Source organism: Limulus polyphemus, unplaced genomic scaffold (genome assembly GCF_000517525.1).
Source record: "Limulus polyphemus unplaced genomic scaffold, Limulus_polyphemus-2.1.2 Scaffold782, whole genome shotgun sequence".
In the NCBI taxonomy this organism is placed as follows: Eukaryota; Metazoa; Arthropoda; class Merostomata; order Xiphosura; family Limulidae; genus Limulus; species Limulus polyphemus.
This window is the reverse complement of record NW_013666392.1, coordinates 126,216-151,940: the sequence shown is the minus strand read 5'-3', so window position 1 is coordinate 151,940 and position 25,725 is coordinate 126,216. Positions and strand designations below refer to the sequence as shown.

Here is a 25,725-nt window from a genome sequence, read left to right as displayed (position 1 = left end):
AATAATGCATAATTTCATTTGATAAACACGTTTAGATTGAATGGTAATTTATAATCAGTCACAAGAACGTCGAATCTGAAGCACTTGAAAAAAACACGGGGGTGCTTAACTTTTTTCCAGGTGTATATTTGCAGTAGTTAAACAGCTATAATAAATAATGGCTTTTAAAATATCAGGATGAAGCTGTCTGTGCTGTTCTCAAAACTTCTCCGGTCAAAACTAGTCAGTTTTTTATATCTATCAATTCTTTAATCATTCATGCATTATTACATTGATGTGTTATCACTATTTTTTAACACCCACGTGTTTGTATGTCAAGGTAAAGGGTAAAATGTTTCAGTTATCTGTATCTTCTTCAGTTAAGTTTAAAGCTATTTTGTCAGGCTACTGCAGCAGCCAAATCCTCCAAGATATGAAAATAATACACAACATGGCATTACATGGTTATTACAACAATATCTCATAAACTTACATGGTACATTTGTTCTCACAAAGGAGCTTTATTAACTTTAAAAGTTGTGAAGTGCAACATTCATTGGTACACTTGTAGGCAATAAAGACTTGGAACTGTCATCACATACCCATCCATACACTAATGAATCAAGTAGTGGTGGGTTTGAATCAAGAGCATGTTTCCAAAATTGGTCCTCTTTATATTTTCAACATAGGCTTGTGGTTTTTTTGCTGCAAGGCACTGAACTTCAGCATTATCCAGCTCTCTGTTGGACTGGCAATTCCACAACTTCCATAGATATAAACACAGGAAAAAATATGTATACGTCATCTGAGAGCACCATTATTTCACAGGCTTTTCTTTTCCTACCATTATCATTGTTTGTAGAAGTATGTTGTCATCTGCTTCAGGAGAGGTGGAAATATCATCTGTGTGGATTGTCAGACCTCTATTCATTTGAACTGGATTGTTGTCATTACATATGATAACTAGCTTGTAGTTATGTGTGAAACTATGATGAAAGACCTCATCTTGAGTGAATTCATTACAAAAAATATCAACCAACTGTTTCTTGCTGGATTTCGTCACACTCTTTGTGCTGAAGTCTTTGTACCTATCATATACAAGGTGAACACCACCTGTGGCGATCTAGTGTTTAATGTAGATTCTGAAATTGTTGGCAAAGTTCTTTACAGTACCACTTACTGGTCAATGTATTACAAATAGGATTGTCAAACCACCAATGATATGCAAAAGATTCCTTGTGAAGTGTGACTGACTGACACCAATTTCTACAGTAGACCTTTTTAATGTTGACTTAGCTTCAGTAACCCTCATTTCATCAGAGCTCATGAACATTGAATTACTTATATTTAGTTTTTACAACATTTTCCATAATGTAATATTTTTTGGCAAATCATTTGAAATTATTATTAACTAACAAATTTGTTCTTTCTTACTCCTGTTCAAAGATGATAACAGAAGGTAATAATTGATCGTACTTCAAAATGTTCAACAGTTATGTAGTGTCCTCAGGCAGTTTCTATGAATGTAAGAACTGGAAATAATGAATCCTTTAAAAAATAGTGTATAATATTAAACTAAGGTTTGAGAAAAAAATTTCCACTTGGCTGGCAAACTATTATCACTCAAGTAAAAAATCAAGCACACATTAAGATGATAAAAGCAATGCATTAAATGTTATGAAAACAAGACCAGCTAAATTCAAAAGTTTTAACAAGTATTAGACCACTCACCTACCCAGGATTATTAAGTGCTAAATATCGATTATGCTGCAGTTCACACAAGGCACGGTATAGCATCAAAGATGTTTTACTAGTAAAACCTCCTTGATACTACACCTTTGCAATGATGTTTATAATGCGTCCATTATTTTTGTTTACATCACCAACTGCCATATTGCCTGTGCATCAATTCACGATTATAACATGCACTATTTAAAACTAACTGCTACTATACATTGCATTACGCTTAGGCTTACTACAAGTTTGTACGTACATCATTTGGTGCGTGTATTTACATCAACCATTAGCAATTATCCCTGATATTCAGCATGTCTAGTAGATCTGCTGTAATCCTCTTTGGCTTCAAAGGTCATAAAGAATTTACTGACACCAATACTGGTTTTAGTTTTATTTGCTCACCTTTTTGATTTTTGTGATTCATTCCTTTTTTTTTATAGGAGGAGATGTTAAAACAAAGACTGTGGGGTTAACGTGTAAAAGATCTGTAGTTAAGATGTTAATAAAATTTGTTTGATGCATGTGATTTTTATTCTTCTTGCTTTATTTTTCATTATGTAATTTATTACAAGGTTTCAGTCTTGGTCTCAACCCCTCAGGTCTCAATCTTGGACAATGAGGTCTCAACTACAAAACTACAATATAGATATTGAAAATATGAATTAATTCAGAATATTTAAAATAGTGAGGTAGATATGTGTAAGAATTGTAGACTTATACATACAAACATGAAATGTGGCATAGTTGTAGACTATGGCCCAGAGAATATTCTTAGAAGTGGAGCCTAAGTTACCTTTGGTGACCATTTTAAAATTACACAAATATTTAAATCAAAAACATGATCCTCTTTTATTTACTATAAACACAACAAGTAATATACACCTAAAACTTTGGTAAAAAAGTGCTGAGTCAGCAAAATATGAAATTGTAAATTAACATAAACTTCAACGGTCATTGGCTGTGATGCTGTGAAATTTACAGATCACAATCTAGCCAACCACAAGGTTGACACAATGCAGTGCACTTTAATGCTGCTTTCATGCAGTTCAGCAACTCTCTTCAACCTTTCTTGCAAATGCAGCGAATGAGTTCTCTTGATGCATTTCTGGCTTCAGGCAAAGTGGTCCACTTAGGTCTCCAGTTCGATGGATCAGTCCATCTCCAGTTGTCAAGGGGAGACATGTCAAGATTAACTTTGATCGTTTTACCCCAGCAGTGCCTGCCCTAGTACGCAACAATCTTAATATCTTGAAGTAGGGCTGCTTTGGTCGATGAGAGTGCATCTATTGCTCATCTTTTCCTCATGAACAATTCTTGTCAAGCTTTGTCTATGTTCACTTTATTGCTCATTCTGTCGTACAGTAGAATGGTGAAGCATTCGAGTACAGTCACATTCCCATCAGATGATATTTTTCATCTTGTGCCACCATGTCCCTTGCACTGAATTTCACAATTAGATGGTCATCCTGTAATTCCAATGCACATTTTCTAACATGAGAGTCAACAATAAATGTTGATGCTTCACGAAGAGATTCAGTTGTCCACACTTTCTCTCACAGAAAGCAGATGTCCTTATTTGCTTTTCCAAGGTGCTCAGTTTGACAAGTTTCCTTCCTAGATGTGGCTGAACAAGGATCACAATCTGTTTGGTCTGATTTCCTTTTTATTGCTCCTTGAAGTTTTGTGATAGTGAACTTTGTATGGCAGGGTTTGTGCCATTTTGCCTTGTTTTCCATAAGAGTGGCTTCTACACCATTCCCTTCATCTAGTCATTGAATGTTTATTGGAATAGGCAGCTCATCTAACTCATGGAATCACACTAGACTTGATAAAAGGGTAGAATAACCCTGACCAGCCCAACATCACGGAACATTCAAGCCAGCTGGACATTGTAAAACTTTGTGTGACTAGTTGACAAAAAAAGCACTTGTTCCAGTCAGCTATTCTCTTGAAAGACCACGCTGTTGTGGATCGACCAGACGAAAACTCTATGACACTGTCCCAAGTTACCAACACCAGGCTATATATAAATATGTACAGTTAGCTACCACCTTCTATTAGCATTCACAACACCTGAAATGGACACCATTGATACTATACTATCAGTATAACAATTGATACATTTTGAAAATAAAGTCTCATAAGGGAAGCACTAGCAAATGATTAGCGAGTTAATAGAAAACAACATATTTTTTAACTTATGCTGATAAGGCCAACATTATTTTAATTTTTAGGTTTTACGAGTACACAGCGTCTAATTTCTCTAAAAGTACAATAAACACCGACTTTTATTTTCCCACTGCACATAGGAATCTTTTGTGAAATTAATTGTTGGTCTGAAAAAATACTAGATTTTTATCTGTACCTCGATATGGAAGTCTATTTATCTCAATTTTCAATCATGACATATCACGCACAACATATTGGTATTATATTGGTGTACCAGAAACATTTTGGACAGTGTCAGTTGCAACTATCCATCAAATTGTCATAGATATATTACACTTGACACACATCACCTACAATTCCTCTTTCAGTAATCACTCTTCTAAAATTCTTTGTATATTTTATTAATATTTCCAGCTTATATTTTTTTTCCATCATCCTATACAACTTTTCAATATTTTTGCCTGTAAACCTAATAAATACAATAAGTACAATTTCATATTTTGCTGACTCAGTGCTCTTTTTTTTTTTACAAAGTTTTAGATATACATAGTTTGTTGTTTTTATAATAGATAAAATAATATCATGTTTTTGATTGATATATTTGTGGATAGCAACATTTAAGTGCATTTAGCTGTAATATAATGCTGATTTTTCAATGGCATCTAAATATTTGGCAGCCATTTTAAAAAATGGCTGCCAAAAGTAACATAGGCCTTTTCCACAAATGGCTCCATTTCTAAAAATATTCTTTGGGCCATAGTCTACAACTATGCCAAATTTCATGCTTGTATATATAAACCCACAATTCTTTGACTATGTTGCACATATTTGCCAGACTAAAATAGAAACTTTCTGTGAAAAAGAAGTCAGAATTCCATGTGGATGGTCTGAGTCATTTTGCCCAAACACAGTTGTTTTATCTTGTATCAATAAAACTTTGCACTGAAAAATAACATTTAAATCCTGATGAAAAGTAATCAAAAGAAATATGAAACTAAATAAAAGTTCAAAAATATGCACAAAACATCAAATCTGTTCCAACAAGTCTTAAGTCACTTACCATAGAAACCTGTTCTAATGAATGAAAATCAAAGTCACTTGACACCAACCATCTCAATATGTACATGAAGACTTCTCTTGGCAGTGCAGATATATGAGTAGTCTAAGTGATACAAATAAAAAATTAAGTATATGTTTATGAAAAACATCAACCTTATGATAATTAACAAAACTTATATGTACTGTAGTAAAAAGAAGGTAAGAGAAATATTAAGCAGGCACACAGTAAGTTTGTGGTGCTGATATCAGCCAATGTCATAGTCAGCTGACTCAATGGTCACCTAAGCCTAATTAATAAATTTTCACTAATTATTATTACTAAGCATTAATTACAAACTTCTAAATGTCATTTTACATCTGATGTTCTGCTGTTGTCTTCAGGAAAGTTCTTGAAGGAATGTGTTCTGTGGCAATAGTGGAAGGATAAGAACCTGAGTAATCCTGAGAGAGATGTGTAATATTCACTCATCTGGGATCTATCTATATGAATGTTTTCAAGAGGTTGATTGATATTTTATCATTTACATGGATGTAACATGCTTCTTTTTTATCTTCTTGCACTTGGTTCTTGGCCCATCATTTTCATATCATTCCATTTCACTGTATGGTCTTCATCCCTGCCATTCTGAATACTCCTCTTGAAAGCATTCAAATATTTGTTTCAATCCAACTCAGGAAGACCTTGGAGGAGTTGAAAGCACACCAGCCTCTCTCTCAAGAAAGCCTAGGACTGAATTCTAGCCACTACCATCACAAAACACAGTTCATCACATGGCTTCCCTGAAGATGACAGCAGATTAAATGTAGGATACAGATTAGTCAATAATCAATATCTAGTAATAATAGTAATAATAAAAGAAAAACTAATTAATAATTAGATTTAAGTCAGCATATATGCTACTAACCATTATGAAAATGAGAGAAACATAATGAATCTTGCTAAGAAATGCAAGATGCAAATAATTAACAAAAAAAAATACTTGAATCTCAGACTGCCTAGAGAATATAGAAAGCTATAGAAAAAATAAAGACCTTCTAAGATCACTAAGTACTGTGACTAAACTACAACTGTATGACCACATGATTTTATCAAAAACAATTTAATGAAAAAATTAATTACAATAACTTGTATCATAACAGTTTTAATTTTGCAAGTAAAATTTATTTCCAATGAAAACCATTCCAGTCCTCCAATCTTTGATATCATTAAACATTTTGTCCAGTGAACTATGTATGAGTCATATTTTATGCTCTGTTATTTATTTTCACAATAAAATTTAATTGATGTATACTCACTTATTACAGAACATTTGTTCAACACTTGAGAATTCAAGCATATTACTGTGGCATTTAATGTCGTAATTTAGTCAACAGACCTTTCTAACATAACATCACGACATTACATGATATTTTTCTTCTGTTGTCTGCCATATTGAATGATAGTGCGCATATATTCTAGGCTGTGAAAAAAATATGCAAATATCTTTCCACTGTTGCTCTTATAGTTGAACAAATAGACAGAGTTCAAGACTGAGTCTTCTTTTTTAGAGATTCCCAGCTAACCCAAAAAGAGAAATCATTATGGATTGATGTAAAACTGGCAACCTATATAGTATTCCCATATCTGCAATGCATATTTTATGAAATATATCAGAATAAATCTAAGTAATATTTGTATCAATTTAGACTTTGTCATTAGATATGTGTATAAATATTATATAGTAATTATTGAAATGACCGAGATTTTATAAGTGCCCCATATCATTCTATGGACACTAATGAGTGATTATGTAATTACAATTATATAGGTATGTCTTTAGATTAAGCCAAGGTCAGTCAGATACTCTGTGTTGTACAAAGAGAAGCATACAGATAGTATCAAAATGTAATACTCAACACTGGTGAGAATACGTTTTATGTTCATAGTAGTGACTAAGGGAGATAAAAAAGAAAGGAGCTGCAAAAAAGATCACCTTAGCAACTGCAAAGACATGACCCACAATCTTTCTTACTTTTATGTCTGAAACCTATCCTGCTAAGGAGAATTTATAATTACCCAAGTTTTTATACTATTTCATACTTTCATGGGTTAATCTACTGATGGACTCAACAAGATACACATGAATATCAGGAAATCAGAGAACTACTTATGTTTTGAGTTCACACCATAATCAGACAAGTCATCAGCATAAACAGTGGTCCAGGCCACCTGTGTAATTATATATGGATCAAAAACAACAGGTTTCATAAGCCATTTTGGCATTCTTTTCAAGATTCAGAGCATATTCACTCAGCTTTGTCACTGCTATTGACACAAAACAATGATGTCCAATACGGCAGATGACAATATTGCACTTCCCTTAAAACAAGTGATCTGGAAAGACCTATCGCATATCACTACCATATCAGTTCATACTAATGCGTATTGATATTGGAATCTGAGAAAATACTTCTTGTTTCAGATTACACATTTTAAGCTACTAAGGATACAGAATAGAACTTCCTCTACATTTTCTGGATTATCAAATAATTTTTCTAAACAATAAAAATATTTAACATTATATTTTAAATGTAAAAGGAGCAAACAACAACTCCAGCACTGGGACTTGAACCCAAGTCTTCTGGCTAATAAGGCTAGTACTCTACCATTGAGCTATTAGAGAGTACAAGCTGCCCATGTTATTCTTTGCTTATAAAGCTTTTTTACTCTGAATATGATCTCCACACTAAAAATAACCAGAACTGTGCAACTTTTACTGTTAGAAATATTTAAATGTTATTTATAAAATTTGAAATACTTTTATTCTACAGCCTTTAAAGCAAGAATTTAGTATAATGTTATTCATGTACTGATGCCATTCCAAAGATTAATGAAATGAAAGTTACAAATTAGGTGTAAAGATTTGCCTAAAGTGGTATGGACATGGTCATTTTCACAACTTAATATTTAGTCTAATCATGATTCACATAGGCTTACAAGCAATTGTTTATATAACAACCACTGAAATCCTATGATGATGTGAATTTAACATTATACCCTGCTATAGTATCGGCACTGTTGACATGAACCTGTATAAGCTTCGGATTGCTAGTAACTGCTAAATAACACTGCAACTAAATATTTCTAAAATTATTAATAAAAAATTTAAGTAATAATTATACATATAATTTTGTGTAATCTCGAGTTAACTAAAACATTTTTTTTGGATGTTGATATACTCCTAAACAGTTAAAAACATTTGCTGACAGTAACAGCTCATACACGATTTAAATTACAAGTTACAAACATAACCTAGGAGCTAATTCATACTGTTTTGCATTCTCATACCTACAAGACATTGTAGCTTACTTATCACTCACATGTGATCTGGTAACATACAGATATGTGTGTGGTTTTTCAGTAAAGATGATACAACAATACTGATACATATCAGTACACCAACTGTTTTGAACATGTTTCTCAGTTAAGGATTAATATATAGAAGGACATAAAAGATCCCAAAGCTGAACAGTATTTGTAGGTCAGGTTGATACTGCCAAATCTACACCAAAATCCAAAATATAAGTTATTTAAACATAAGTTGAATAGGTTAGCAATATCCCCTCACACCTTTTCCTACTTGAAAGCTATGATAAAATAGTAAATATTCAACAGCCTTAACTACTGAGGGTACATTACTTTCACATGAACCTCGATATATGCAATGAGGTTCAGATTTGGTAAAAGAAATAAAAAATAAAAACAACACAAAAGAAACTAACTAACAATTTGAATTTTAGAAAATAAAACTTAATTTGTTAAACAAAATAGGGCAAGAAAACATTTTAACTAAACTCTTAATTGAAATCAAATCTTTTCAAAGATACACACACACACAAAAAGAGCTGCCACAGTACATGTTAAAATTCTACTGTTGATTTTTGGGTTTTTTACATCAAAGTAGAATAATAAATTATGGTTAGAACAGGGCTCAGCAAATCCTGGGTACCAGGTTGCCATGGTGACTACAAATTTCATCGTGGCACCTAGTATTTTCTCTAAATTTTATTTGTGAGTAGGGCTGTGCTAAATAGAACTCGAATCTAGAACAGTTCTGGACTCTTGGGAGTTCCGAACTATATTCACGTTCTTCAAGTCCTAAATTGAACTTTGTTTCTAGGATTCAGCACTTCATGTTTGTTGCACAACACGTTACTAATTTAGTGCCATTATGTTTTTCTTCTTTCTCTCAATTCAACCAATCAGTGTGCACGTTTAGACTCAGATGGGACCAAAGGCAGTTGGTTTAGGCAATACTATCAAATATCAAAAAATGATTGTTGATATCATGTGATTGTTAGCATACACTTATGGCTGTGAAAGTAAATAAATATACACTGGTGCCTCAATTATTTGTGGTAGTCCCGAGAAAGCAAAAAAAAATCGCAGATAATCGAGGCATTAGTGTATCTCACTAGTTAGCCCATTGTTTAATCTAAATACAATTTTTCAATATATTTAAGTTCCTTGTTTTAAATTATAATATTTTAACTGTCATTTAATCATATTATCATGAAAAATTATAAAAGTCCTCACAATCATAATAAAAAAAGCTAAGTGTTAGTCTGTGATGCTAAATTTCTCCAAATTTCGTGAGTTACACAAGTCCAATTCCATTTTGTCTCCTATAATACTTCCTCTTTTGATTGGCCGTTTAAGTTGAATTTTATCGCTAATATAGAAGTAAACAGTGCCTAAATTTTGGCACTTTTTCTGTAATAGACATGGAAGTGCATTCACACCCTATCAACGCCTGTGAAAATTAAGTAAAAAAAAATAACAATTAGTGCATATCTATGCTTGGGAATTATTATGAAAAGGCCGTTGTTAAAACAGACCGAAGATACCAATTATCTGTAAGGAAGAGGACAATGCATAACTGCACAACACCCCAACACAACCTGAATATGCATCTGTGGTTAAAGGATGCCCGGCTTGCAGCACAGAACAGCAGACGACAAATGAAGCTGAGGATCATCTTTAAGAAATCTTAACATGTACTTTGTTTGTTTTTGTATACTATGTTTTTCATTACTAATCAAATAAAATTAACCAAGCTACAGATACTTTGCATTCCTGTCTTAACAACTAAAAATAAAAGAAGCAAGGCTAGGCTTGAACCGGCCAACTTACGATTTGAATGCACACCAGATCCTGCATGGGAAAACACCATATATCATGCAACACCTGAACTTTTGCAACCAAAATTATTTTCTGAACAACAATTTCTCCAAAATATGTAAATTATTGTTTAGAATTGTAATCGCACAATTATTTTTAGAAAATTTGGGGAGAAGAAGAAAAAACTATAAGTAATTGAGAATCTTGGATAACAGAGGCACATATAATCGAGGCACTAGTGTAGCCCTCCATTTCTGGTAAAAACAGTAGTGAAGTTAGGTTAGGCACACCTGGCTCCTGGATCTGAAAATATTTGTCAAGGCCTGGGTTAGAATGTATTGGTGACCCTGACCAAATGCTAATTAACATCAAAGTTGATGATGGCATACCAGAGGTATTACCAGTTAGAGTATAACAAAACCATTTATATGGAATGTCATGTACGAGAAGTTTAGGAATGCTTTCAATTTACTAAGAGCCATATAAATTTATCTGCTGACTGTATTTAATACAATGCAGTGTGACACATAAAATTGTATTTTAAAAAACAAAACTGGGAATCAATCTCACAATAACTCAAAAAAACTGAAAAGTACAACTTAATTTCTTTAAATATTCCATCAAGACAGAAGTTAATCTACCTTTTGATCTAGATCAGGTTGACAAATCAAGGTACAACCAGAAAGAGCCGACAGATTATTAAATTTTGTCACCAAATCAGAAACATCACCATCCTCATTCAAAACATCTTCTTCTTCTTCAACAGCACTGACAAATAAAGAAATAACTGAAAATAAGTTTCAGTTAAACATCTTAATATACCTTACATTCAGTTTAATTATAAGTGCCAAGTTTTGTGTGCATCCATCTATGTACACAATTACTGATGATGGTGGGAAAAAAAAAAAAGAGTTGCAACTACTTTATTACTGTTTTCAGTCTGATACCAATTTAACACAAATTGAAGAGAAAACTGGGACAGTTTTGCTACATTTAGTTTAGTGGTGTATTTTTCAATAACTTAACCTACGCTCACATTACAATTTCAGATCGCTTCATGTCTAAGATTGATAGTATATCCAGAAACTAATATCAAAAGATGACCAGAAACAAAATGTTTCATAACCTCAGTGTTTTTTAGAGCTTTTGTTTAAAATTTTAAGGAATTATTTAACAAATTAAGAAACTTAGGGCCATTGGAGAAATGAATAAGCCAAACATTTTATTGCACAATGTAAACATACTGATTTAGTGTCAGTTAAATAGAACATTTCAAAATTACTGCATAGTGTTACGTTACTTAACTTCAAGGAGCCATGACCATTAAAAATTATGCCCTTTACCTGTCATCAGATGTATCACTCCCATTATCTGGAGGGGAAGAAGAAAAAAAAGAGATTTTTAAATTAGTCAAAAAGAATCTCTTGGCACAGATTTAAAATAAAAAGAAACTAAACAGCAGTCTAAACTTACCCAGAATGACATTACTATACACATACTTACATACAAAACTCATGGCTTTTTTTTTTATAAAATCAAAGGAAATTAACCTATTCCCCCCAAAAAAAATTAATATAATTATCAGAAAAATAGTTTATTTATTTTATTAATAATGAAGTTTTAAAATTAAAAACTTGTTGCTTTCAAAAATAAACCAGAGAATTTTTATAGGAAAAAAAAGTGGAAGCGTAAACTAACAGATTGGAAGTTGAGTTTGTATTATTTTCAAAGGCTGAAGAAAAACTAGAAATTCTGTTCATTCAATTACTTTGTTCATTATGTTTTGTAGTGGTTTCCTTAAGAAGTGGCTGCTGGCCTAAATGACTCTCTCAACCATGAAAAGGCCCATTCAAATTTATTTTGTAAATTTGCAATTGTGCATTTTTAAGAACAAGCTTATTTGCAAAAGCATATTTATTTTGGTCAGAAAATTCATTGTTCATATCACAGAAATGAATGCAGCTTTTTGTTGTGCATGCCAACCAACAAGTGTTTTGTTGTGAAACATTCTACTGGCCAACAATCTTAATCAAGCAGAAGTTTGAATACAATAGTGGTAATTACCGAAAGTGTATAACTTGGGTCAAAAACAGTTATGGCCTCAAAAACCAACAGGAAAAATAATATCAGATTATTCTAGCCAATCTAAAAGTGACACAAAGGTTTGTAAAAAAGAAAACTGTGTCAATAAATCCATTCCACTTAAAACGTTTTTATATTTTTACCCAAGGATTGAGATTTACAGTTGATACATTTCTTTAAAATATTAAAATAAAAAACTTTTGCTCCAGGGGTGGATTATTTTGACAGTTTTTGTTATGTAAATGTAAGTAAAATTCATCTTTACATCTTAGGGGGAGGATTTGATGAATTCCAAATGATTAGTGGTTTTGGTTTTGATTGTAAACTACAGTACTCAATGTTCTCCCTTTCTGAACTGGCACTGTAATTTTACATTTAAAATTTTCAAAGATATAGGCAATTGCATGTATGGTAATCCAAAATATTTAGATACCACAGATGATATAAAATTTGTGTGCAATGAAAGTAATATCTTGAGCTTTTAAATTAATATTTGCATTTGCTTATTACCTTTTATTTTTGCAAAGGCTTGTTGAAACTCATTTTCTTAATTTTGATTTCTCAACCTAGAGAAAAGCCATAATTTGAGCAAAACTTTCATCAGATTATTGTGCCCTCTGAAGAAACACCACTGGACTGAAGATATGTCTCAATCTCACTACAAATAAGGTCACACAAATAAAATATAAAGCAATATTCATTATTACATAAAAGTTGAGTCCAAATATGCTTTCCTAGCTTTACAGCTGGCAAACAGTTCAATAACTGCATCAAAATCCAATTTCCTTATTAGACGAGCCTCTACTGCCAGTGTTCCCTAAACTTATTAGTCGATCTTGACAAATAGTTGATCTCAGTACATTTTTTACTCCTTTTAATGTGCTGAATGAGCGTTCTGCCTGTGAAATGGTAATTGGTAAGATGCAAAAAATCCTAAGCATAATGCATATATTTGGGAACAAGGTGTCCAGTTTCAAATGGTGGAGGCTGTTCAACAGGTGAAATGGTGATAGAAGTTGTTGTCCAAGATTATCAGAATGAATCACCTTTGAGTGTCATCCACTAGGTCTTCAGACACGTCAACACTAAACATATCACAAAGAATCCTAGCTTGTTCTTGTATATCTTCAACCTTCAGGTCAGGGTATTTCCATAAAACACTAAATGTTGCCTCCAGCTCTCTTCCTGCTTCATAATGCCTGGTCATGTTTCCGATGATACAATCCAGAAGAACATAAAAACATGATTCTTGAAACAATCTTCTGGATTCAAATCTGTCATGTCGTCGCTGGATGTCTCATCCACAAACCTCTTCCTCACTCTATGCCTCTTCTCTGACAGTATCATTGTGGTTGTCATACCAAGGTTATCAACAACAAGCTTACTTTCGGACAAAATTGCATGCCAACTCTGTCTCAAATGTTTGAGTTTCTCAATCAGACCTTTTATATTCTCAACCTCTACATCCTGTGTTACATCTCTGGTTTGGAGAACTTTGTTCCTGAAGTCGATTGCTGATATTATGGTTACTCTAATATATGAGTAATTAATATGCACAAAAGAAACATTGATTATCTCACACAGTGTTTGTTCTTTCTGATTAAATAGTATGCATTTCTAGTGAGCTTTGGAATATCCCACTGCCAGGCCCCTCAACGGACCCCGAGCCACCTCCCACTCTCATTAGCCCTGCGTGACAGATATCAACAAGAGCAATTAAGTGGAGAATAAAAGACTGGAGCAAGTGAGAAAATTTCAGACCAATGCTTAGATGGACAAATCAAGGAAACCCTAGCAGTCAAGCAATAGCTGTAGCATAAGAGGAGGTAAACCTATTATATGTGTAAAATAACAATAAACATAACAGAAATATTCAAATTATTTGAAAAACTGTATCAAGTGACCTTAATAAACCTCTTACAGATTTATATAAATCATTAGATATGTAACAAAAATCTAGTGATTGTTACAGTTTTCACAAATTTATAGATCTTTTAAGGAGTATCATATGGCTTTCAAAATGAAAACTGGTCAATACAGAACACCAATTAACCCAAAGTGCATGGGTCAAAGTGTCCTTGCCTTGACCTTATACAGAGTGCCAATCAACATAGTATTAAATATTTGATGGCAGAGTTATCAATATTTAATCTTATCTAACACTGCTGGTTTTGTAACAGTATGTGTTAGAGAAAATACCAGATACAATATAAAGGGATACTGAAAAAAACTAAGATATATATTTAGAAGGTTGCAGAGGTTATGCAAATGCAATTTTCAAACTGTACAATGAACAAAAGTGATTTTATTCTTCCCATGAACATCACCTTGCACTTTGACTTGTCAAACAGACTTCAGCATTTCACAGGCATATTTTCAGTACAAAAACATTAGTAAAACATCTGATTTGTTTTTTGTATAAAGCAGACTTTAGGGTTGACTAAAAGCTTACCACATTTTGTGAAGGTACATCACAAATTTGAAATTATTGTCAACATTACTTATACAATAATGGACTGATCTCATGCACATTCAGTTAAATAAGCAAAAAAATAGTTAGAGAGCTTTCAAAATACAAAAATCTCACCAGTTTGCATCTTTCCAGAGTTGTCAAACATCTTAAATTCAATGTCTGGAACAAGCTGAACAGCTCGTCTGTAGAATGATATAGCTGAAAAATCATGAGAAGTTTATAATCACAGAATTTTATTCCAGGTGTAACAAAATAGCAAAGATTCTGTAAAATGTGAATAAGCAAGCACAATTTTATATAACATTCCAAGAAATATTAGGTACTCTATGAAAAAGAATGTGAACACCTAAAGTTTTTAGGCTTAATGATACTATTACACTTTCATTTTCAACATTGTGTAATTTTAAATTGAAAGATTAATAAAAATTCATTTTAAACAGTCTAAGCTGCCAAATCTTTGCAAGTTTCTGAAATTAGAAAAAAATAAATAAAACATTTTTAAATTTAAAATGAAATAACAATCCACATGTACAGTGCATATATTCAGAATTGTATGGAAAGTACTGCTAAAACACAGAAAATTGGAGTAAAGGGACAACTGTTTTAAAAGCTGCATATGAGATAAGGTAGAATCTCAAATAGTGCCAACTAGAAAGTGATTTATTTTTATATCATTTATGTATTCATGTATATATATACCATTTAACTTTTTAAAAATTATTAGTACTGATATAAATACAAGTTCACATACTGATAAACATAACAACAGAATGGGATTGTGTTCACTTATTATTAATTTAAACACTAAAATTTACTTACATGCTTTTTTTAATAATCTTGTTTATATTACTGTGCCAATGAGGGCTCTAGTACAATGAATCATACTTTGTATTCCCCTGATTTCTGGGAATGGCACCAATAGGTATCAAGTATGAAAATTATGCTGGTATATACTAGCATAGTATGGAACAGATGAGTGCCATTCTGTCAACAGTAGTGAAAAGCACAACAAGATGTTAAGTTTTTAAGAATAAATGATGGTGAAATTTTACCATTAAAATTGCTGCAATACTGAGTCAACACTCTGGGTGTGCTATGCATGACACAAGATCTGAGCAATGCTCAATTTTTACTGTAAGCAGACTGGTTACAAAGTCCTCAGGAAACACTTTCATCGTGTCTGGACACTCTACTTCCTTGTTCCTGATAACTAATGAAGATGTGGGTCTTTCACTATAACCTGGCAAACATTACTCAACTGACACAGGCTCAGGCAATATCAAAAGAAACATCATGTGTTTCAGTATCCAACAACTTTGTTAGAATAATCAAAAATAACAGTGGCAATATTTAACAGTTGCTATAGCGGCTTTACTTTTGTGTAACTTCCAGGATCCACATGTTATAAAGTTAGTCCTACAGACAGTTCCTAATACCCTGACTTTATAACCACCCTGTACTTAGATCATGCTTTTAAAATGGAAAGTTAAGAGCAATTGAGTCCACCTATCCACACTGTTTTGAAATTGGTCTTAAATGAAATAAAGCAAACATTTCTAACACACTGTCCTGTATTCCTTCTTTTCAAAGTTTCTTTCTAATCCTTACATACTTACAATTCTATTTACTTGCAGAAATAGTAACACTTGGCAAAAACTTATTAGGTGCCTTTTAATTTTTTGAACTTCAATAACATTTCATCAGGTCAAAAATAAAAAATCAATTTTAAAATAATTATAATTATTAAAAAATAGACTTGTAAAACTATAGCAAAAAATGCACTACAATTACAAAGTAACATAATATTAAATATGTTTCTATCATCACCAAGAAAACATTAAATCTTCAACCCCATGATTACCATCATGGTGGCCCTAAAAATATTCTTCTGAGGCCATCCTTTAAACAAATATTTCATGTTTTTTGACAAGGTGCTATGTTTAGCAGTCAATCTAAAATGATTTACTAACTTTATGTAATACTAATATTATACCTGCATTTTTTGTTTTCTCTTTAGTATGAAAGTTTAAACTTTTGTTGAATTAATGCAATACAATTAAATTAATGATTTTAGGTTTTTCATCACATCAACGTTTTATGTATTTATACAAAAATCTGATGATGTTCCATTAACATGTTTATCACAAAATATTTCATTTTATAGAATCAAAATGAGGTACAAAATTATTATTTAAAACAAACAAATAAAAATACATTAATGCAACAGGATGACTAAACTTGCAAAATTAAACTGAACCAATAATAAAAGAAGAAAAGAACAGTAGTATTAAATATACCAAAATAAGTCATAAGTATTTTGTGAAATAAAAACAAATACTTTTTGTCAAAATAAAAAATGGTTTTATTGGTTTGAGAGTCTAACAAAAATTTATTCACAGTGTACTCTAAGTTTTTCATCTTACCAATTATTTTGATACCAAAGATAACTAGTGATCATTATGTGGCACACATTACAATGTTTGTATTGTAACCACTACAAAAAACAATTTTGGAAACCATCTTATCACAATAATGTTCATCTTTCTCATTATCACTGAGCTATCAATGCACAATGAGATCTCAATATCTATATGTAAATATGCGTGTGTGTGTGTTGAATTTTGTGCAAAACTACTTGAGGACTCTCTGTGTTAGCCATCCCTAATTTTAAGGCGATATACTAGAGGAAAAGCAGCTATTCAACACCATCCACTACCAATTCTTAACATATGATCAATGGGATTGAACATCACATTACAATGCTTCCAACGTTAAAAGGGAGAGCATGTTCAGTGATGGGGTTTGATCCCACAACTTGCAGATTGCAAGTCAAGTTCCCTAACCATCAAGCCTTGTTGGTAATGACCTAATTAAATTGAAAATCATGTATGCTATAAATGTTTATTAATAGATAAAATTGCTGCAATTACATATCATACCTTCATAAAGCCTTCCTGACTGCTCAGCATTAATCCCTTGTAAAAAATACCTTCGAGCCTTAAAGAGGAAAAAACATCTGATGTAAGAACAATATAGATTAAAACTTGATTTGATACAGATCAGAACTGCTTGCAATCTTCACAACACAGAAATACAACATTTTGAAAGTGACTGAATGAAAAACAATGAATTAGCCCAATAACTTGAGTGAAAAATAACCATTTAGCCCATTTTACAATAAACTTTATTTCACAAAACACACAATTCTATGATTTTACTTTATTATAAATTTTTAACAAAATGTTTTATCTATATTTTAAACAATTTCTTCCCTATAACAGTAACTTTTAATAAAGTTTCATAGAAAACGTCATACAATGCTATTCCACTATTTTAACTTCTTAGGGGGTTATTTATCATAAAAAAAGAAAGGTCAGAATTACAGAATCAGTTATTATGACTACATCTGCATCAACGTCTTCTATCAGTTTATGTAACTTAATCAGTTATGATTGGTCAGTTTATAAAAACAAAATAACAAAGTATTCATATAATACTTTTGTACTCTGTAGCTGAACACAGTATCTGTAACTATGTATTTTAAAGGATGTGTCTATTGGATATTCAATAATTTTCATATTTAGTAGCCTCTACAATGTTCAAATACCTATGGCTAATTATTAATAAGCTACTATTTCCTTAGATTCTGCATTTTAATTGTCAGTCTGTTATCATCTTCAAGGAACTCCTATGAAGAACTGGATATAGTCACACCCTAGACAGTTTAAAGAACAAAAGCCTTCCTAACAAGACCCAAATCCTGCCATCACATACAGTACTCAAGACTTCCCAAAAGATTAGAAGATGGAAGCAGATTAACAGCCAAAATGGAGGGTTTAAACTAACAAATCAGTTGCTTATTAATACACTTAGATACCCAAATAGTAACTTTAATAATTTTGATTTTTTGTAATGGACAATATGCCAACAACAATTTCTCTTTAAATTTTATTACAGGAACATATGTTTCTTTCATTTATCATGAACCCACATTTGTTTGGTAGACTTAAAGTATGCATGCAGTGTGCTTGCAAAAGGTTGTTTGCAAACACAATGTTATAATACCTTTTATTCAAAGAATGCACACATTCAGGTTTTATGTAGTCAATCGTTCACCTTTTCAAAGCTCAAACATTATCTCTGTTAATTACATACTTCACATCTACAGACAAAATGACAAAAATATTTCATTGTTCTACAATCTTAGAAATGCCATTTGCTCACTGATAATATTATACATTTTCTGTCAGTCAGAAAAGTTAACATTTTTCCTACACTGAAATGTATTTCCCATAAATTCTTACCTCTACTCACAGAATAGATAGAATCACACACTGACCTGGTGGATAAACTAGTGTAACATTACCAAGATAAACCCTTTCAGAAAGCATGAAAAGAAGTCCATGGGGTGTGTGTGAATGAAGAGTATATAAGATGTACCCATAAGAGACTGCACCACTTCTGAGCTAGGTATACTCTTTGCCTATGCAAAATTATTTGTCGCAATAAGGGCAGAAACATAGGAGGGACCACATCTGATGTAGAGTGGATAGGGAATGGCAGACCATAAAGGAGAGTTAAACCTCAACCAACACCAACAGAACCATGATAGGAATATCCAGCCCATGGTAGGAAAAGTCTTTCACAGTTAACCGCAAACGAGGGAACTTCAAGAGAAAAAGATCTTCCATTCCAAGGACCCACATTATTATGTGTGTATGTCCAACACAACCAATACCAGTACCCCCCCCCCCCTAGAACCGACATCCAGATGACAGTAGGAAGACAGACAGCAATATGGTGGTTTAACTCAAGTTCAGAACCAGGTGGCATTGGGAATGAATATTCCAGTCCACAGAAGAAGAACGGTACCTGGGCCACTCACACGTGAGGACTTATGTGGCTGGTCCAGCTCCAACCAACACCAGTAAACCCCAGGAACTGACATCCAGGCAACAGTAGGAAGGAGGGGTGAACTGCATTTTGGGGAAATTGTTCAACCCATAACCAGGTGGCATCTGGAATAGTACATCAGGTTCAGGGTACATACAACATCTACACTGGCAGAACGCCACTGCTCTACTCCTAACTGAGTGGATTCGAGCACACTCAAGAAGAAGCTTCTATGATCCACCACCCCCAGTGGCTAGGAGCTGGTAAGGGTAAGAACTCCCATACTCCACTGGAAACAGGGGGGGGGGGTAGGGTTAGGAGAGTCCAGAGGAACACAGCACCAGAGACAGTGCAACGGATGACAACAAAACCCTATTTTGAAAGGCAGACCTTTCCTGATTCAGTCAAATGAAGCAATCTTGCAGGATATCCCATCTCTATGGTGTGCATTATTGACCTGAATGGTCGTATAGTGTGGGTCTGAGAATAAGTATACCTGGTCAAGCAACACTTGCCACTGAGTGTGATCCATATATGCAACAAATGTCCATGTAAAGAAGAAAAAAAGAGTGCCTACCAATTCATAAAGAAACCGTGGAGCTCAAGACAGCAATAGGTGGTACACAGTAACCTGCAGAGCAGAAAATGGCCATACAATGAAAACAATGTGAAATAAATGTATGGGGATTGGTCCACATGCTGGCACGAACTATATCCTCTACTGTATGACAGAATTGAGCAGCCAGAAAGATGTTAAGATGACAGATTGGATGGGAGAAGACTTGGAATAGAAACAGGGAAGAATAAGCCAGGCAAATCCAACCCTTAAGGGTAACAGGAGAAGCATCATGGGAAAGGGAATGGTACCAGTGAATAAACGGGAATCACTGAAGGGAGCAGTGTCAAGGTACCACTCCATGGGGGAGAATATTGTCTGGGCATGATAAACAATCCATGATTAGGTTCAGAACATCCATTATATGACATGCAAACAATTCAATGTGATGGCTATTGGCCCAAAACAGGAGGTTCAACGTGTGGAACAGAGATTCCGAAGGAGTGCCCCCTTACTGAGTGATGTATGAGACAACCATTGAGTAGTTGGAATGGATCATAACCAACAGGTTCCAGAGAGATCAAAGGAAGTGAACCAAAGCCTAATGGACAGCAAGCATTTCCAAGAGATTGATATGCAGAGATGACTCCACAACAAACCAATGGCCCAAAATCTCCTACTTGTCCAGATACACACCCAACCTAGAAAGAGAAGCATCTGTGAAGAGATGCACCTGCGAACAAGGAGGAGCAAGAGGAACACCCACTGAAGAGGTCAAATGTGGGCTCGACCAGGAGGATTGAGGGCCTCCAAAGGAGCTCACGTCCTTGAAAGACACAATACCTCTCCTGCAGTTAGAGATGGAGAGGAGAAAATGGTCCAAACCAGAATCTCCATAGATCACAGGTGAAAAATACCAGAAGATGCACAAGGTATTGAGTGGGGGAGAATAATGACTTCTCCACCTAGACCAGCCAACCAACCCTGCAGTTTCTTGAAGGAGAGACTGAGTGTGAAGGGAAGAGGTGGCCTGCAAAGGAGCTAGAAGTAGCCAGTCATCCATCTAATGGTGGAAAAAAAATGCCTCGGGAATGGAGAAGATAGCCAAAGGCCTTAACCACCTGAAATAAAATGTAGAAAGCCGAAGCCAGTCCAAATGGAAGAGCCCAGAACTATCAGATGTAGCCCTGATGGACAAAATGAAGAAAATGCCAGGTTTCTAGGGAGATGGAAATGTGGAGATAAGCAATCGAGACAACCAGCTTTGTCTAACAAAGACCTGGTGAGAAATCCCATCACAGAGATATGTAGGACTCCATGGTGAATCAAGGAAAGTATAGGAAGCAGTTCAATGAAGAGAGATCGATGACGAGTTGATTATCCCTGATCTTTGTGGGGGCTATAAAAAAATAGGAGTAGAAACCAGGCTGGAAAGGACCCCTCTGTTCTATAGCACCCTTGTGAAAAAGATCTAGAACTGCCTCAGAAATGTGCTAGAGAGAACAATGAGGAGGAGAACTGAAACAAAAAGAATGAACCCTTCACAAAGAACCCAAGGGTCTGTTGTGAAGGAATCCCAAACAGTGGTACAGCACAAAACCCTGGCCCTTACCAGACCTGTATCCCTCACATAGTCACCAAAACTGCTGGAATGCCAAAGCCTTTGACAAGCATACCAATGGTTAACCTCAGAGACCAGTGTAGCAGGCACTGGTAAAGGAGGGAGAGGAGGAGGATGGGACACAGGAACAGGTTCAGGAGGACAAGCAAGAAGCCAATGAGGAAATGGAATGAAGGAGGGAGAATAAAGTGATATGGATACAGGAAAAAAAGAGGTTGGGAAAACATTACCGAAGTATTGGGACCAAAACCCCACAGAAGCATAAGAGAATACAACTACTGGGAGTTCAAGAAAGGAAACACAGACCTATGGGGAAGTCATAGCATGGGATGCCATATGAAATGGGGATCAAGACATACTGGTCCCCAAATGTAATTATTCCGCAAACCTATATGCATGAACCCCAAAAGTGTCATACTCAAAAGGAAAGAGGAAGACAAAGGTAAAACATAACATACTTAGTTTATTAACTCCACGAAAGGAGGAGGAGGCCTGGGTATTGCCACTGGAGCTAAACATAACAGTGTGGCAGAGAAAGAGGGAGGCAACAGGCTGTCAAAATCCATGTCCTCTTGTTCTGGTACCCCTGAACAAGGAATGAGAAGAGAATCTGCAGGTGAATCAGGAGCCCGCACAAAGGTAGCCAACTCCCGGCGAACCCAGGCCATGAAATCTCCTACTGACAATTGTGGACCCAAAGCCACGTCTTTTTTGGTTTAGTAAGGGTAACTGTAGTAGGAATAGCAGTGGTAGCAGTAATAATGTGAAAATCCAAATGCATTTCAACTAAGAGTAGAAAGAGAAAAGACCAAACAGATAGCTCCAAACAATCATGTATTTAAATAAAAGACAAATAATGCTACAGTGTACGACTAAAATTTCAGAACATAAGCGTAGCAAACAAAAATAAAAACTAAATTCTTGTAAAAAAAACAACAAGGAACTGATTAAAAATTTCATAAAGTGCAAGAAAAACACATCTTAACACCAAAAGTGCCAATCAAGAAGTGATTTTGGGCTAAGATGCATAGAGGAAGTCAGTTGTGCTGGGAGTTGTGTCACATTCCCATTGGTGGTGGGTTGTGACATGCTCATTTGCCTGCTATCACACAGCTGCCTCATGTGAAAACATGTGAGGGTAAGTGGAAGTATCAAGTCTTGTAGAGAGCAAAAATGTGAGCACATAGATGGCAGAACAAGATTATTCACATTAAAATAATCTTTGTATCAGTACACCACATGCCAGTATAAGCAACATCTACTAAACTAATAATATTTGTTCATAAACAATCTCATTGACAATGCACCAGTTAAAAATTTGGTATTATATCTAAAGCATTTATACCCAAACATACAATTAAAAGTTTAACAAATTCCAATGTTGTTTTTATACAGTATATTCAAAAGCCGACTCTCAAGTAGAATGGTGTGAACGTAAAGTCTACTAAACCTATCTACTTAGTTCTCTTGGCAAAGGAACAGACACACACATATGTATAAAGTATGTGGCTTAAGTTAAAATTAGGTTTATTTTGTTTATTCAAGTCAACCTAAAACATTTTTTATTCCTGTTTGTACAAAATGATACAAACACACATACAGAGAAATTTAAAAAGTGCTTTAAGCATGAAAACATGTAAAAACAGCTGCTGACTGATACACAAATTATATAAATGTGCTCAGCTGCAAGCATGCATGTGTGGAACACAGTTACATATATAACTAGTGTAAACATTATAATATCATTTAATTGTAATGAATAAGAACTTTCACCAAATTAAATCACAAACTGGAACACTAACATTTATTTCCAAATGACTAAATTGAGAAAAATTTCAGTTTACATAGTTGTATTTTTCTGAATAATGATAAAATGCAACCAGTGTACTCACCTTTTCTTCTACTATCTCTTCCTTGTGACTTTCACTCAGTTCTGCAGTATTCCCCCTGCTAGCTCCCACTGAAGCATCAAATTGGGGTGATTCTTCTAGCTCTCTTCTCCACTCTTGTCTGAAGTTCTCCAGTTCAGTTTCCATAGTTACCAGTGTATTTGATGAAGATGATTCCTCATCTTGTGCTTCACCAGATTCATCTCCATTTCCATCCCCACCTCCTTCACCTCCTGAACCACTGCTGCCTTGTTCTCCTGCTGTATCTTCAGCTAAGGGCACAAAAGTCCCAGGTCCTCGAGACTGAATTTCATCCTATCCATAACAGGTACATGATTTACGGAAATAATTTATTTATTATTTCACTTTCATGTTAAGTTTTTAAACTATTTAAAATTTAAAACATAGTTAAAATACAAAATTAAGAATATTTTTAATTTTCGTCATGTATAATGATTTTATGGCATGATATACATACAAGTTAAAAATATGATTTACTAATGAAAAAAAAGTGAATTTTCAATATGATTATCCTACTTCAATGTAATTATAATATGACATGATTGGAACAAGTGATTTGAAAGTAAATCCTCTCTGTAAATTATTTTTCATTAAACTAGAATTTTGATTTTGAAACCTAACTAAATACAGAACTAGAGAATGCAAAATAGATATTATTACCTAATATTACTCTCAGCTCTAACGAGATTTATTCTAAAACCTTAAAGAAGCTCAACAAAGAGATGGTATGAATTTTACCGTTTTGTTTTTTTCTGAACATAACATAATGTTTAGGGACAACAACAGACCCGTTGGTCTATCTGGGCTGTCCCAACCTCTAAACTAAAACTATCAAATAAAAAATAACAATAATAATACCTCAAAGGCAGCCCTTGTCATTCATTTAGTTATCAAGCTTTCTCGTAAACTCAATTAAATTTACTGCCTCCACAACATCTTAAGACAATCCATTCCAAAGGCCAACCACCCTGAAGATGACACCTACACTGCCAAAATATATATTTGTGTCCCCCAGTCCTAACATTCTCACAATTAAGTATGAAAAAGATGATGCATCAGCACTATCAATTATCTTAACAATCTTAAACACCTCAATCAACTCCTCTTTTTTCAAGAGAAAACAATTTCAAAGGTCTTAACCTCTCCTCATATGACAACCCCTCCATCACAGGCACTATTCAAGTAGCCGTCCTTTGAAACCTTTCCAACAATTCAATGTCCTTCCTAAAGTAAGGAGCCCAAAACTGAACATATATACTCCAAAAGTGGCCTAACCAGTGACCTATAAAATGAAATTGTAACCTCTTTAAGCTTGTATTAAATATTTCTGTAGATACAACCTAAAATCCTGTTTGCCCTTCCACTAGCAACAGCACACTGTTTGGATGGCTTAACCATTTTGAGATGGGTCACGGGTGAAAGACCATATCATCTCATTTGTTGACTCAAATTCAAAATTTTATTGAACTACTATTTCAGGAATTTATGTCAATAAGTTTGGTATCAAACTGTAGATTATAATTCATCTTTTAGTACTATACATTACTCAATTTCTTAATTTAAAAGCAAATATTAAGAAAACACAGATAAAAATTGATTTTTCTGTGTCATGTGGCATGTTGAATGCAGCACTGGTTTAAATTATGTTTGTGAAGTCAAAATACTAAGTCTATAGTTTCGTACGAATTAGAAACTCATATTACTGATATTGACAAGCTAGAGTATAAAATAAGAGCCTCTTATCTTTTCAATTTGCTAAGATATTGCTCATGTAATTAATCAAACACAGTGGCACCCCGCCCACCTCTTTCCATTTTTGGAAATGCTCCCTTATATACACTTACTTCAATATATAACATGAATAACCAATTGGAAGCTCAAAATGTCCTCCTAGTGGCTTTCTCAGTCATTTTAACAGGCTTGGTGGCATTTCTTTCTTTTGAACCAATATTTCAACTTGGTAGGGTGTGTCTTTAGTCTGCTCAAAATTTTATATTTTTTTTTTACTAAAATACATCTTACTTACTAAGCTTGATAAATTATAGTGGAATTCTATTGTACTAATGAAGTAATTTATGATTTTTT

At 33.9% G+C, this 25,725-nt stretch overlaps 1 protein-coding gene across 2 annotated transcripts in view; it reads right to left on the bottom strand.

The window, feature by feature from the left end:
* LOC106460506 (F-box only protein 9-like) overlaps positions 1-25,725 on the bottom strand; it is a 56,291-nt gene that overhangs the window by 22,165 nt on the left and 8,401 nt on the right. For both annotated transcript variants that reach the window (XR_002610793.1, XM_013920216.2), the window contains exons 2-7: positions 23,623-23,934; positions 17,600-17,657; positions 14,775-14,858; positions 11,449-11,476; positions 10,747-10,873; positions 4,946-5,047 (exon numbers count right to left, since the gene is read on the bottom strand). Coding sequence is in view for 1 of the 2 variants with exons in the window: in XM_013920216.2 (XP_013775670.1) it covers positions 4,946-5,047; positions 10,747-10,873; positions 11,449-11,476; positions 14,775-14,858; positions 17,600-17,657; positions 23,623-23,934 (711 nt within the window). In the remaining variant the exon portion in view is untranslated. The remainder of the gene's footprint in view (positions 1-4,945; positions 5,048-10,746; positions 10,874-11,448; positions 11,477-14,774; positions 14,859-17,599; positions 17,658-23,622; positions 23,935-25,725) is intronic.